Consider the following 16,984-nt stretch of genomic DNA (forward strand, 5'->3'; position numbering starts at 1 on the left):
TTTCATGAGCATGTAAGGTACATAATTCTTGTTTCAGGTTAGCATCAATCACACTGATCACATTCTTTCTCATTTTTGTTCTATAATATGCTTTAAAAGTGCGTATAATCCCTTGATCACACGGTTGTATGATTGATGTAGTGTTAGAGGGTAAGAATACGAGGTTAATATGTTTAAATTTCACTGTAACCACATGAGCCGTGCAGTTATCTGCACTATTTCTATAACTATAACTATTTCTGTTCTATGGTGCATTATGAGTCACAGGGTTTCTTAGGGAGGGAGGTAGGTTTATACGAAGTGAGAACGCCACCCAAACAGCGAAACCCACGCTGAAAAAGTATGCTAAGCTCTCTGCCACTGGCACTAATGTAAGCGAAGAAGGCATATAAGTGTGGTGAGACGGGGTACATGAGTTGGCCTCCAAGAATCAGAGGTGAATAAAATACTAAAGCGTTTCAAGAAAAAAAGGCAAGACTCTGACGACGACGAATAATTACGCACATTTATGGGAATTAAAAAAAATAGATCATAACTCACAACAAGATGGCAGAACAGAAGGATTGTCATTCTTAGAGGAGTTCGACGAGATGAAGATGGAGGACATTAACCTAAAGGGACCTCCCGTTGTGAAGCCCGAGCTTCGATACACAAAAGCTGCAGGAGGTGGAACATCGTCCGCACCAGATGATTGTCCCACACGAGGCACCCGCCGAAAAGCGACAGAAAGAGCATCTGTGGTTAAAAAACGCGCCTACAAGCGTCATGCCACAAGACAGAGCGAAGACGAGGACGATGACAGAGATGAAACACCGGGACACACCCGGCGACGCAATCTCCAACCTACACAACATGCTAGAGGCTAAGTTGGATCAGATGTTGGAGATTATGCGCGACATCAGGGCAGCTCAGCAAGACGCGGGATCGCAGATGCGGAGCCTCGTCGAAATGACGGTGACCACACATACAAGGACGGAATCACTACAACAACACGCAACAGTCAGTATGCTAGTGACTCCGCGCATGTATCCCTCTCTCGCGACGGAGGATCTGAGTGCCCCCCAACCCGTATCCCACAAAACACAAGCTCAGCAAGCATCAGGGCAAACAAAATGGAAAACTATGAGAGACACATACCGACGATATGTTGGTAACGGTTCGGTTCGCGGGCGTATGCCGAGCTCGATTCGTCTGATGCTCCCCGCAACCCGATGATGATCGTCGAAAAAACGGGCCAGGTACGTTTCGAGGATCATCAACTTTGATTCGATATGACTCAATTCCGAACTGCCAGCCGAATCGATTTCCACTGTTCGTGCGCGGCCTGTATGGTGTCGGACGCGTATGAGTCTAAATTAAGGTCGAGATGTTTCGGCTGTATGTTGGTCGGTTCGCTGCTTCACGGTAATTCGCTAGTAGCGTTCTCCCGGCCACACTGGTCATCGTCCGTATTCGCCTCAGTTCGGAGGCTCACGTAATATGAGAATCGTATCGATTCGGGCTCTATACCTTTCGATATAAAATACTCGGCCAGACGGGTTTCGAGATTGGATTCGCACCGCCGGCGGAAAGCTCACGCTGTTCAGACTCGAAACGCAGTTCGACCAGCGTCAATTTATTCAAAATTTTTTCCGACATATCGTTGATTAAATATACATAGATAGCCCATACAATGATAATGTATGGAAGCTCCCAATAACCTACCGGGAGAGCCAGAAATCTAGTAATATGGGAGCTAGACATCAAAATACGCTATTTTTGTGGTTCAGTGGTCATATTGACCACTTTGAATCCAGGGGTTCCGATTTCGAATCCTGCAAAGTACAACAGATTTTTTTTTCTTTTATTTATCTTTACAATACGACTATTGACTAAGTATATCTTAAGAATTTATTTATATTGAAATAAATTAAATATGGCTGAGCATTTTTTAATTAATATATGATCATTTTAGCTGTTACCTATAACAAAATTACTAGACAATTTTCGAAAAAGGTTATATTTTGTATTAACGACATAATTCAAAATTGCAAATATGTAAATTTAAAGCAATGAGTGAATTAAGCATGATAATATAAGTGTACAATTTATAAATATAGTGTATAAAATATGAACAAGGTGTTATTCATAATATATCTTAAAATAGATTTTTAATATTGCCATTGGTTAATTCATATTTAGTCTATTAAAACGATGATATTACTATTTATGAATATTATGTTCTGTATATGTGTTATAAATGGGTATTAACTCGTTATCACAGTATATAAATAGTTTTCAAATATACTATTTATTTTTGACAAAACAAACATTTAAAACGTTTTATTTTGTAATACTGATCAATACGTGTAAAACGTCTCTCTTAAGTACGTTAAATGTAATAATTATATTAACGTTATCTATACTATACTTTTATTTAAAATTGTCAACAATTTGTGACCAAGCATTCACAAATGTAGCTGCTATTAATATATTACAAAAAAACACTAATAAAATGTATAAAAATAATGGTCAAGATTATACAGGATTTGGTTTTGAGATAGGAGGCCATGACATAATTCCTTTATATGATGTGCCTCATTTGCTTAAAAATCTGAGGAATAATTTAGTCTCTAAAGATTTAAATTTTGAATATGATGGGAAAAACCATACAGCTTCTTGGAAACATACAATCCAATTTTATGAACTCGACAAACGTCAAAGTACAGAAGGAGATCGGTTAACACTCAAACTCACTGATTGTCATGTGTATCCAGCTACACTGAAAAAAATGAAAGGGGCTAATGCAGCTCAAGTTTTTAGTCAACGCGTTGGAGCAATTATGAAACGATTTGCTGAGATGAATAAAGGTTTATAGTATAATCCATCATGTGTTATTGTAGAATTAATAACAAATTATATCTTCTAATAAATTTTTGTATTTCCACAGAAATTCCAATAATAATAGGCCTTGATGCTTCAGCACAAAGTACAGGGCAATTGTGTTTATTTATGGATAAGTTATTTGATAGTGCAAACGGTAACTCCATTAAACTAGAACTTGGAAAAAATTTAAGATGTGCAGTTACAAGAAATTCGTCTCATTGGGATTTTTGGCAAAAAGCATTAATTACTCTCAATTCAATGAAGTACATAAATACAAACAAAGCAATTGTTCCTTCAATTACTAATTGGATAAAGACAGTAAAGGGAATTATGCACATTTGTAAACGACTTCTTGATTGTGGCTTTGCATTTGTATTGTTGCAAAATTTTAATCAAGATCCGATTGAAAACTTTTTTGGTTCTATTCGTAGTCATGGAGTCAGGAATATAAAACCAACACCGGCTATGTTTATATCATCATTTAAAGCATTGTTAATAAACAACTTCACGTCTAACCATTCGGTAGGATCAAACTGTGAAAATGATGATTGTGATGGTGCTTTGGATAATTTAAAGAATTTCTTAATTGATGAAATACCCCTAGAAGAAACTATCATTCAGAGTCCAACGGAGAGCATGATTGAAATTGAAATTCCAAATGTTAAAATACCCAGTTCTAATTCTCAAGTGAATTCTGGAAGTAGAGCTTATGTTGCTGGATGGGTTATAAAAAAAATTAAAAAAATTACCAATAATTGTCGGTTATGTGTATCCATGCTTTCATCTGACATTGTTTTAAATCGACATTTTATAATACAAATACGAAATTATTCTCAATGTAAACTATTTCTCCCTGATAAAAATGTAATTAACTTATATAATTATATAATACAATTTTTTAATTTAAATTTTCACCATTTTGCCTATAAAAAAGGTGGTTGTAACAATTTTAAAAATATTGTGAAACAAGTTATTTCCCTTCAAAATCTTGTTTGTGAAAATCATGATTTGTCTATTATTTTTATAAATACTGTGTGTAATCTTTTAATTTATTCATACATTAATCATATTAATCGCATATTAAGTAAAGGTGAACAACTAGTAACAGAAGATCTTATAAAATTGTCTGCAAATACTTATTTTAAAAAATATTCAAAAAAAAAAAAAATTGTATTGCAGAGACAAAATGTTAATTATGTATAATAACTTAATAAGTATGTAATAACTAATTATTGTAAGCTTTATAATAATATGTAATATTATATGTAATTATTAATTTTAAGAATTGTACGCACTGATACTGTATATTTTACTTAATTTATAACTATTTAAAATGTATATTTTGTAACATACTTTTTACAAAATAAATATAATTTTGTTTATTAATTTTACAATCGTTTAAATTAATCTATTTCCAATGAAAGTTTAAAAAAAGTAATATCATAATAGAATTGGATAACGATCGATTACTTAATATCGATTGCTAACTATCGATAATAAAACTTTAGTTCGATTGAGGTAGTCATTACGACAACCGTTGTAGAGCGCTAGTAGCTATTGTTTACGCGCTATACACGTAGTCTTCTTCTTCTTATTATTATTATTATCATAATTGCAACCACGACGGCGTCGACCTGTCCTTATCTGTGTCCACCTTCCTAATCTTCCGTCTGTGTGAATTTTAATTAGTATGTGTTCGTTGATTATTGTCTTATTTATTTATTATTATTATCTCTCGTTAATTTTGTATTATCTTTGTTAATGAATTATGCAGATTAGTGAATTATTCTACTTATTACATAACGGCCAACGCCCTTTATTATATTACGTATATTATATTTATTACTATTTTTTTTCTGTCTGTCGTTCGCTGTTCGCCACTAAGGCAACACATTGTTTTTGTCGATCTTTTTGTCGTTCATTAAGGACACAAAACATATATAGTTTTTTTATTATTTCATTTGTCGTACGCAATTTAGGCAACACCTCTTTTTATATACCTACTATATCTTCGTTATCGCGAACTTTTATCGCCGCGCCACCCCGCAATTAATGCGGACGTTTATTAGTATTATTATTATTATTAGTGAAAAGTCATAATAAATAAATCAAAACATTACCATAACTAGATCTGCGTTGTGTGAGTTATTTAAATATTATTAGTAGGTGTCACCTTTTGTTTTGTCCTCTTCGTCGTGTCTCCATTGTGTGAGACCAAACAATATTTTGATCATCGTCGAAACCCTTCGGTAGTGTCCGCCTTCACCTCTGCGTAAGTCAGCCAGCCACTGGGTGGTGTGTGAGGCCGCCACGGTCTTCGAGAGTTACCAGTTACCATTGCAGTTACCATAGTCGTCACGTATTTTAAGTTGTGATTTGAGTGTTTAGTTAGTAAGGTCTTTTTCCGATTTTGTGTGAGCTCTGTGGTCATTGCACCATACTGATCCGATCACAGAGATTCCCCCCCCCCCTTATAACTAAACTCAATATTCCCATTCCCGTGTTAAGTTTAAGTCACTGTCTCCCATCCTCGTCGTCGTCGTTGTGCACATTAAGTTGCCTATTCTATATCCGTCAGGCAACGGCACGTTAGATTGCCTATACGGTGAACTTCAGGTATATGTTATAAATTTAATTAATTTTTTGGTTCTTGGTCTTACCAAGTGGGTTCCTCGCCTTACCTTGTTTCATACAGCCATCCACTATCAAATATTTCTACAGCAGTTGCCCTTCTATCTAATCTCTTTTCTATGCTTATATACAAGTCGGGTAACTCGGTACTATCGTAATGGCCGTAATGCATACTGTTGGATCGATTATTGATGAACGGAATAATCAAAATGATCTGCATCGCCATCTATTATCACAGTTCTCAATAGTATAATAATTTAATAATTGTAACTAGATACAGAAAAAAATTTAGTATACATTACATTTTGTACAAATTGATAATACATAATAAATATCTATAAATAAATGTGTTTTATAAGTTTTTCAATTATAATTTACACGGGGGACGTATCGTCCCCCGTTCAAATTAAAAATATAAGAAGGGGTACGCTAAAAAGAATAAAAATGTTAAGAGGAGCTCCGTCCCCCTGCTTCCCCCCCAATTCGAGCACTGCGTGAGATACAACCAACAAAGTCTTCTTCCATCCTTGCAAATAACTATAAGGAAACCATGCAGATATAGTAACTGTTAATTGCGTAGTAATCTGATTAAGAGCAAAAAATATAAAATAAGTCTTTAGTACTATTGTAAATTATGTGTGGAACAATTATGCGTGCATTATACTCACACACACACAAACACACGCGCACACACAGTGTTAAGGGGAAGGGCGAAGGGGGCAATTTCCCCCGGGCGCCTTAGTTTTGTTAAAGTAAGGGGGTGCCTTTATTTGCCCTCAATATGCTTCCTGTAACCCCGAAAACCAAATATGGTTCAATATTATAAAAAAAGGACACCAAGATGAACGATGACAAAATAAATCTATTTAGATTTTCTCATTGAAAATCCCTACGAAATCCATTATAATTTTATCAAACGTGGTAGGTGCTGACTATTGACAAAGTATTGTGATTATAAATACTTACTATATATAGTATTTACTATTTATAATCATAAATCAATGATTTATAACGATAACTACAAAGATAAAATAGTGAACCATGGATTTATAAAATATATACCCGTAGTATAAGGTCTATTTCAGAATTATGCATTTTTATTACAGTCGGTATCAGATTATCATAGCGATAACAGACAATAATAAAATAATCCTTTCACTATATTAGAATATTATTGATAAATATAAATATTTTTAAATTAATATTAGTGATGTATATATATATATATTTATATTACGTTTTATTTCCAAATAATATATTATTATTATAGTCATTGTTAGCCTTAATCATTTATTTTTAAACATTTATGATAATGATAAATAAGACCGTGGGCCGCAACAGAAAATCTGCTTATCCAATGTCTTAATCTAACCGTTACTGACTGACGACTATACACAATACTCAGTTATTTACTATTAGACATTAGTATTATTATATTGTGTGTTTTACTTTTATAATTGATGTTTATGACATCAATGCATCATCTGTGATCCATTATATTGGTACGTTCCTTTTGCATACATAAATTGCAATTGTAAATAATTAAGTGTTTAGAATTTATTTAGAATTAATATGTTTTTTTTGTGACTGGGTATTTTGGCTTATATTTTATTTATATTAGCTTGTTGATAACTTTAGTTTAGTATTTAAACATTGAGTTATTGCTTTTTCTCGATATGGATTTAGTCAATGAAGTTGGAAAAAAGAAAGCTAGTGGCAGTAAAAATAGGAAGAGAGGAAAAAGAAAATGCTCAAAAAAATACTCTGCTTATTTCAAAAATTATTAAATTACAAAATTATTTTTTTAAATTAGAGACAGGTGGGTACAAAAATATAATTTAATAAATTTATAATCTACTAAATAAAATCGAAATTAATTTAATTCTGGGCCTATATTTGTTACAATAAAATCACTTAATTTATTATTTAGTTAAGAATCTTGAAATTAATAATAGTAATGATCCAGATCCAATCAAAATTCCTAGTTCTTGTGGTATGTACCTACCTTTTATTGTATAAACATTCAATTTTTAAATTTTTAAATATTTTTTTATTTTTATTTTAATCTATCTATGTTGTATATTATCAAAAAAATTGTAGTCTTGTATTTATTTTTAGCGGAGACTGAATATTTGGAAACTATTAATAATATTAATGGTCAGATGCTCATTTCTGGTTCTGCTAATAATTCATTTAAATTGAAAAAATATTTATTATTCAATTTACTTATTTTTTTAGTTATTGACCCTAATACAAATAAAGAGTGTATTTAATTAATATGTTATATTACATAATATAAAGATATTCTTAAAATGTATGTTATTCATTAAGTATGTACAATGTACATACTTATATGTACATTGTACATATAGGTTTCTCAGTATAAAGCAGAATATGTAATATATACGTAATATATCAAATTATGTGTAAATATTCAAATCACTTATGACGATTTTCTACATATGTCAAATTTCCAAGAAAAAAATTTAATATTGATGATTTTGTAATTGTTAAAAACACTTCCCCATTTCCACAATAAACAACACTGCAAATAAGTTTTTTTTATCTTACATGGTAACCACTTATTTCATTAGAACTGATCACACTCGACATCAATTTTTTATATATAATAATAATGCATATATCGGTAAAGTATTTTTCTGTACATTATATACAGACTGTCATATTTAATCAGACAGTAATGGTTACATTTTATTACACAACAAATTATTAAATGCAGGGACGGCGTTAAGGGGGAAAAGAGGGGGGGTTGCCCCCCCAGGATCAGTTCTCGTCCTTCTATCGCCCCCCTAGATATTTTGGCGCACAATAATGACTTCGTGCTGAACATTTTATTAATTAAATATTTTGTTATTGTAATTTTTATTACTGAAGCCATAGCGACAGCCAATTCAGTAACAGATTACAGATAACGTGAAAATTACGCAATAGTGTCACTTCACTTTAGTAATCCCTGAATGAATAACAAGTAAAATTATATTTCATTGCTACCAAAATGAATTTAGAAACGTTATATTTGTATACCGTTAAATTCATTATATTTTTCTGCATTTGTCGGTGTAATCACTAAGCTTATAACATGCGTATATTATTATTATGTTATAGATAACGGAAGCATTATAGCGATTTAATCTATTCAATGGTACTTGGTAATACGTCCGTACATTAATTGTCTGACTTGACTGTATGAGTTGTTTATGCGCTCATGGCACTGTTGCAGTGAAAAGTTAGTTGAATCAAATTTCAAAATGAGTGTTAAAATAATTGATTCTTACTTTGGTCCTCAAACAAATTCAGCTAACGAGGATGAATTACAAAAAAAAACAAAAGACTACAAATACAGTTGCTGAAATTATCAATTTGGTGCAATCATGGGATGTTTAAAGTGATTTAGATATAAATTCAAGTAAGTAAACAACAGTTGAGTTTTCAGTACCTACTACTCACTACTCACTACCCAGTGGTATATTGGCAAATAAACTTAGGGCGCATTATTTTCTTGAAAAAAACTCACTATCTACACTCAAAACATTTACACTACTTTACAATTTATTGTCATATTGTATAAAAAATATTAATTAAGGATAGAATATACAGAGTGATTCAAAATGTATGTTACAGCCATTTTAAAATATAAATATTCAAAATAAAGACAAATGTATATGTAAAGTTAGAAAGTTTTTTGATTTATAAACATCTAAAAATATTTGTATTTTTGTCAACTTTTGAAATTGAAATAGGACCTATACTTTTTTTCCAAATATAATGTGGAGATATTTTTTTAATTAATTTTAGTGATTGAACAGCATTAGTTATGTAAAACTTTAGGCTTGAGAGCAGTTTTTTAAAAATGAATGTATAAATTAATTTTATAAACTGAATAAAAATAATTGTTGAACTCGTTAAATCTAGTAAAATGAAATTATTGAATACTTGACAAGTTCATTTGGATCGTTCAAATACACTAATTTGTGTTTTTGGAGTTATACACTATTATACCCGTTTCCAGAAGGAAATAATTTTTTTACAATGCATGTATACTTAAATCCACCTTTTTTAATTCGTTGTCCATCTTGTGTTAAATGTGCTGACGTTTGAATTAATATCGATTTATAAGTTTTTAAATCCTGTTCAGTATATAAAGTAGGAAATTTTGCAAACAATAAACCAATTAAATCACTTGTTAATTGTTTTTAAAAATTAATCCGATATTTGATTTAATTGTTGGAGTATCATTGGGTGAACAAATGTATTATTTTCAACACAAGCTTCAAAAACGGCCCATTCCATGTACTGCAAAGCTATAAGATCCGCACGATTAAGCAGTACACGACAACCATCTTCAATTTTTGATTCGATCACTAAATTATTTTCTCCGCGATAAATAATTTTTGATTATTTATTTACTTTGTTCGTGAAGAGTAAAAGATTTTTATTTCCATCCGGTGTGTCCAATATCATTGATAAAATATTACCCATAAAAGAGTAGATTCGTTTTAAAAAGCAATGCGTTATTGAAATATGGCGAGAAGGTGTTATGATTCGAATTATAAGTTTGAAGTTATCGCTCGGATCGAGTCCAATGTTTAAGAATTTACGGCCGACAAAGTCAATTATAAACGTACTTGAATCAATTAGTTCGTTAGGTGTCATGGGTGTAACGTACATGCACTTTGATTTCTTGAATATAGCAGCATTACTCTGTAGTGATCCGGCCATTGCAAATAAAAAAAATAAAAACACACTACCGATTTGAAAATTAACTGTTACGTGCCACCGGCTCGATTTCAAGTAATGCAGTCGATGATGTATTTAAATTTAATTAATCAAACATATGATACTTTAACTTAAACGTTTATTTCAATATTCAAAGTGTTTAACAAATTTTAACATAGAGTGACGTGAAGTTGCTTGTAGTTCCGTGACTAAAACTTATCTGAATTGTGGTCATTTCGATCCCTCTTTTATATTGATCGATTGACGTCATAGGACTGGTTGTTTAGCAGTATCCAGCGATAGGCCTCGTTCCCAATATAGTATTCTAGGAATATAGATTGACCTTCGTCGCAGCTTCCAATTATTACTCGGCTCTCGACCAATTAGTTAAATATAACAACCTGCTGTCTTACATAATTCATAAATTGTTGTGTTACGCACAATTTCTATTTATACATGGTTATGCCACATATAATAGCCCATAACATAACACTATGAACGCAACTCATCGACTGATATTGGTATGGACTCCAAGAGTAAATCGATGTCTTTAGATTCGGTTATTGTGGAGAGGGGAAGGTCTTTTTAATAATTACAAAATCATCAATATTAAATTTTTCTCGGAAATATAACGTGTGTGAGAACTTGACGTTTTTTTCTCAGAAATATTGACAGGTAAAGACATGATATTTTATGTAATTTGATATACATATTGCATCTTATTCACAGGCAAATGGCGTATTCTTTTGAACAATAAACACATTTTTTCTTGGAAATTTGACATATGTAGAAAATCGCCATAAGAGATTTGAATATTTACACGTAATTTGATATACATATTCTGCTTTATACTGAGAAACATATATGTATATACTTAAATTCGTTAAATTAATTACATATTACTAATGGATGTAAGAGTCTAAGTTGAGAATTGTTATATCCTAAACAGCTCCAGTTCGATTCTTACCCAGATATTGCATTTATTTTAAATATTATCAATAATATTCTTTATGTTTTCAAATGTATTATCACCTGTATAATAATATTAGTGGGTACTTGATATCACAACTGGTATCGGATATTATCAAAAATTCAGTAAGTAGTGGTGCGGGAAGGGGGGGGAGCAGCAACGAACACGATCGTTGTAGTGGTGTGGGGGGCGTCTACAGCGGTGGCAGCGACGGCGGCGACGAATGCGGAGGCGGTAGTGCTTGAAACCCCCATTTTACCCTACTTACATTATTATAAAATATTGTTGCAGTATTTTATAGTCAAATTATGCACATCATTACAATATACGTCTCTTAATTCGTTACTGATACGTATGGTAATCAGGGCTCGGGAAATTAATAATCATGATTTATGGCCCATGCCTCAAATATAAAATTGAGAAAGAGCCCAGGATGCATCAAATGGCTTGTGGAAATCTTCCGTTGGTACTCATCAAATTTTTCTTTGCATTAATTAAATCGAGTACCTTAATTAATTTAAAAAAAAAAAAATTATCGTTCCTTAATAAGCAATAATACGATCACGTATTCATTGATTAATATGATTCCTAGCTTATTGTACGTGGTATTTCCATAAAATAAATTATTAGCATTTTAATTTTAAATCTATTCATGAGATAATATACACAAAGAATGGATAGTAAACACAGTTAAAATTTTGACTGGATTATTATTTTTTTACATTCGAAGTGTCTCAATATCTTTTTTTAAATTGTGTAATTTAGATACTAAATCATTTGAGTCTATCTTATGACAGCTGCTTTGAGTTTTATCGCATATTTCTTCGCATTTTTCTTCACATTTTTCTTCGCACTTTTGCTCACATTTTTGAGTAGTATTCGTGTTCTTGCAACATACATGAGGGGTTTTTCTCAAGTTCTCACAAAATTTTTCCACTTTACAACAATTTGTCTGCATGCTACAGCAATTCATCTTTACATTACAACAAACTGGTTTCTGAATTTTATTTTCTTGACAATGATTAGCTCCGCATTTTTGCTTAAATTTACACAACTTTTCTGAAAATACCTTTATTTGTTCTAACTCACAATTACTTTTTTTGAACCTTAATTCAATATCTTTAAAATTATTTTGCTTTTGTAACTCTTTTACTTTATTCTCTAGTTGACATATAGTACTATCCTTCGTACATTGTTCTGTTTTTGATTCCAATAAGCAGTTATATAAATCGCAAGATTTTTTTTCATTTGATTTATTTAAATCGTTCAATGTAGATACTAAATTTTTGACTTTACACATTTCTTCATTTCGTTGATTTTTCGTCTCTTCATATAGTGTCTTCATGTCTTTCAATTTCTTACACTTATTTTTCAATTCACATGAATACATCTCTCGGTCATTTTTGATGTTTTCTTCCATAGTCGCGACACATAATTTTTGTACATTAATTTCCGTTTTGGCACATTTTAGTTCCTCAGTCAATACTTTAATATTCTCGTTTAATTTCTCGTTTTCTTTTCTACATTCACACAGTTGATCACGCAATTTACTAATATCCTCTTCGTTAGTTTTTTTGTTGACACATAATTTTTTAATCTCGCAATTTCGCTCCTCTAACTTTGACTAAATAACAATAAAAGACTATATTACTATATTTTTTATTAAAAACCACAATATTTGTGAGCATATCATTTTGGCAATATTTTTTTTAATTGTATTATAGGATAGTTCTTTACTGGTACATTATCCAACGTCAGAAAAAAAAAAAGTTTGAAAATGCATCTGAACGCTGTATAGCATACATACAATGTGTAAAATAGGGTGGTTCTTATTTTTGAACTTAGGAATTTTTGATTTCTTTCCCCCTCATTTTGTTCATTACTATAATAAAGTAATGCGGGTCAAATTTGGTCATGATTACTCACCCCTTTCACGTGCCCCAAGAGGATTGAATATTAGTGAAAAATGGTTGTTTTGTCATTTTTTGACTATATTCAAAAAAATATTGCATTTATCTTAAAAATGTATAAAACATATATTATAGATATTTATATTTTTAATAAAAATATGTTCATATAATTTCTCATAAATCTATTATTTCCCAAGAAAAATGATAAAATATCGAATATTTCAATGATTTAAAAAAAACGATTTTTTATAGTTATTTAAATATATTAAAATAATGGTCTATGATACAACAAAATATCTTATATACAATCAATAAAGAATTTAATTTCCTAAAAAAAGTTAATTTGCGTACATTTTATTGGATTGACTGTTCTATTGTAACAGTCGGGTTAACGTAAAAAATTTAATGTATCTAAAATGTTATCATGTTAATTCAAAAGTTTCATTAATAATACACGTTTTAATATAATACAGCTTATACAATATCTTAGAAATCTATTACTATCTATTATTTATTATTTCATAAGAAAAATTATATAGATAATATTGAATATTTTATTTATTTAAAAAAATCAATTTTTTATTATTATATTATTATTTTTGTACATTTGTTATTATTTAGAGCTTATAAAATTATACACATTTTTAATATTTATATTTTTGAAACACTGTGTAAATTGAAAGTATCAAGTTAAAATGTTACTATCATAACTCAATAGTTTCATAAATAACGTTTTAAGATAATAATACATTTTATACGAGTAAATAATATTTTGTACCTAATAGTTGTATCGGAATCGGATAATATGTTACAGTTGAGATTACGGGATGGTAAACTTTTTCCCTCACTATCCGGAAAAAAAATGATTGACCGCCTATAGGAATACCAATAGTAATATCATTTAAAGGCAAAGAGCAGCTGTTTGGTGTACTAGAACTTATATCTGGCACTAGACAAAATCAAGCAATAGCAGTTCAGGCTCTTGAAAATTGGGGTTTAATCGAAAACATACGAGATACAAGATACATACCTCGTACAAGATTTATGTTGTGATACAACCGCATCCATCATGGGTCGACTAAAAGGCACTTGTATATTATTAGAGTAACGGCTAGAACGTGATATACTATATTTACCATTTAGACATCATATACTTGAAGTTACATTGTGCTTCAGCTGCTGCTCTGGTACCAAACATGGACTTACAATTTATTAAAATGCTAATGTTATAAAATACACAAATATAATATACAAATTTCAAAATGAACATTAAAAAAAATTTGTAGTCATTTGTGATACTTAACACCAGAAGTGTTATGTTGTTCACCATGAAGTGACAATGTATCACTGAAAATAAAGGCAAAAATGATTAAAGCAATGAAGACTTTTGATCATAGGCGCAAATATGAGGGGGTTTAAGGGGTATTAGCACCCCGTATTTTACAATTAGCAACTTCAAATAATGTTCGTGTTTATGTATCAAAAACTTATTTTTGTCATTAGACATTTGACTATTAGAGTATAAAACTGTAATGAAATATAAATGAAAACAATGTTACTCGACAAACGTCAATTCACATTTTGTCAAGTTCACCGAAACCCTAATTTAAATTAATTTTAAAACCGAAACCCCACCGGAACCTTTATTTGTATTTATTCAAAAATCAACTCATTAAATCCTTATAGTTTTAATATACATTAAATACCCAATAAATACAGAGCTTAAGCACCTTCAGTTGTTTTATTGAAATTACGTCTATGCTTTTAATGTCAAATCAGAATACAAAAGACGAATAATTTTATAATCAAATAAAATATACGATTATGCTGATAAAGATATCGATAATTTTATATCAGTCCAATCTAGAATTTTTTTTTTATAGATTCGATATGATGTTGGACTTTTTAGATTTATATCCGAAATTAAGTGAGAAGTGGAATTAATTGAAGATTATAGCAAGTTAATAACTAAAAGCGAAGGACAAAAGCAATATTTACTGAAAGTAGGGAGCGAGTATCGTCGGTGATTCCCAGATTGTATAAAACTACCTTGTCCAAGATCTTTAAAATAACTGAAAGAAATCGACTATGTAAAAAAAATTAAAAAAATTATAATAATAATTGCTATCATATAATTTTTCTAATGAAATAATAAATAATAGATAATAATAATAATAGATTCATAAGAAATTATATAAACTGTATAATATTAAAACATGTATTATTAATGAAACTCTTGAATTAACATAATAACATTTTAAATACATTACATTTTTTTACGTTAACCTGACTGTTACAATAAAACAGTCAATCCAATGAAATTTATGCTAATTAACTTTTTTTTAGGAAATCAAATTCTTTATCAATTGTATATAAGATATTCTGTCGTATAATTAACCATTATTTTAATATATTTAAATAACTGTAAAAAAATCGTTTTTTTTAAATAAATAAAATATTCAATATTTTATCATTTTTTTTTTGAGAAATAATAGATTTAAGAGAAATTGTATAAATATGTTTTTTATTAAAAATATAAATATCTATAATATATGTTTTATACATTTTATAAGATAAATGCAATATTTTTTTGAATATAGTCAAAAAATGACAAAACAACCCTTTTTCACTAATATTCAACCCTCTTGTGGCACGTGAAAGAGGTGAGTAATCATGACCAAATTTAACCTGAATTACTTTCTTATAGTAATGAACAAAATGAGGGGGTAAGAAATCAAAAATATAAAAAAAAAAAAATTTCGTCATCTATAGTTAAGGACCACCCTAGTGTATAATATACATAATTTAAATTAATTTAGAAAATAATTATTAAGTGTGTTTTGGAAAACTAGAATTTTATTTACTTTAGTATCGCACAGTTCTTGTTGTGTACGATTAAATACTTTTTCATAATCTTCAATTTTTGATATTAGCACGTTTTCCTTACATTTCTGACATTTTAATTCAGACTTCATATGATTTATAACATTTTGAAGTTCATTGGCTTTTAGTTCCCATTCATATTCCATTATCGAATATTTATTAATTTTTTCCGTTTGTTCTTGTAAACGATCATTCAACACCTGCCAGTTAGAATTTTCAGTTTGTTTCGAGCACGTTGGCATTTCATGACTTATTTGTAATTCATCTCCATCAGTATCCATATCAAGTGATTCTAGATGCTTTTCGAAATTGTATAAATTCTCTTTTTCGCAAGATACAATATTTTTAAAATCGTATTCCATTTCCCCAGAAGAAATCTAGGTGCATTAAAACAAATGTAAATGAATCGGTTATGAATAATATTTGAATGGTATAAATTTAATTTACTTACACTTTGAGATGAATGCATATTATAATATTGATGTGTAGTATATTCGATTCGGTTAAAATTTTTAATTATGCAATAAAAGTTACGATATATTGATAGTTGAAACAAATTCGATGCGCTGTTATGGTAATCATAGACTACCTTAATACAATATTTGATTTTGAAATTTATATTTTAATATAAATATAAATATGAGACAAAATGACATACATGTTTTTTATCATTTTTAAATTAAATCGATGCTAGTCATAAGTTTAAATTAAAAACCATGATTAAGCAAAGGAAATAAATTTATGAAGTTTATTAAGATTACTGGAAATACTTACAAAATCTAAACAATAACCAAAACTTAAAGTAATTAATTTTTCATTTTTTTTTAAGTTTAGACTAATATAGACCATATATATATATTACATAGTATAGGTACTATAGCGATTATTTGATAAGTCAATTGAAAATACCGCTATGCGGTGGCAGTAACATCGAGCATGCCGCGGTTTTTATGAATATCGCGGCGGCGATATTTTACCGCGGCCGAAT

At 30.0% G+C, this 16,984-nt stretch overlaps 2 protein-coding genes across 2 annotated transcripts; one reads left to right on the forward strand and one right to left on the reverse strand.

Moving 5' to 3' along the window:
- The first annotated feature begins 2,494 nt into the window (after positions 1 to 2,494).
- LOC112686472 lies at positions 2,495 to 8,901 on the forward strand. Its single transcript, XM_025558749.1, has 3 exons — positions 2,495 to 2,849; positions 2,930 to 3,588; positions 8,815 to 8,901. The coding sequence occupies exons 1-3, from the start codon at positions 2,495 to 2,497 to the stop codon at positions 8,899 to 8,901; spliced, it is 1,101 nt and encodes a 366-aa protein (XP_025414534.1).
- Positions 8,902 to 11,921: 3,020 nt separating this feature from the next.
- On the reverse strand, positions 11,922 to 16,277 carry LOC112686473 (intracellular protein transport protein USO1-like). Its single transcript, XM_025558750.1, has 2 exons — positions 15,978 to 16,277; positions 11,922 to 12,827 (listed from the first exon to the last, which is right to left on the reverse strand). Exons 1-2 carry the CDS (start codon positions 16,275 to 16,277, stop codon positions 11,922 to 11,924), a joined length of 1,206 nt encoding a protein of 401 aa, XP_025414535.1.
- Between the last annotated feature and the right edge of the window lie 707 nt (positions 16,278 to 16,984).

Source organism: Sipha flava, unplaced genomic scaffold (assembly GCF_003268045.1).
Source record: "Sipha flava isolate LNK unplaced genomic scaffold, YSA_version1 310_pilon_pilon, whole genome shotgun sequence".
Lineage (NCBI taxonomy): Eukaryota > Metazoa > Arthropoda > Insecta > Hemiptera > Aphididae > Sipha > Sipha flava.

Excerpts from the sequence above, each read along its gene's own strand:
- LOC112686472 (XM_025558749.1), top strand. The coding sequence starts at position 2,495 with ATGTATAAAAATAATGGTCAAGATTATACAGGATTTGGTTTTGAGATA. Across the intron at positions 2,850-2,929 it reads ATTTGCTGAGATGAATAAAG|AAATTCCAATAATAATAGGC; the intron begins GTTTATAGTATA and ends GTATTTCCACAG. Across the intron at positions 3,589-8,814 it reads GAGCTTATGTTGCTGGATGG|CTAACGAGGATGAATTACAA; the intron begins GTTATAAAAAAA and ends AAACAAATTCAG.
- LOC112686473 (XM_025558750.1), bottom strand. The coding sequence starts at position 16,277 with ATGGATACTGATGGAGATGAATTACAAATAAGTCATGAAATGCCAACG. Across the intron at positions 12,828-15,977 it reads AAGAACTGTGCGATACTAAA|TCAAAGTTAGAGGAGCGAAA; the intron begins GTAAATAAAATT and ends ATTGTTATTTAG.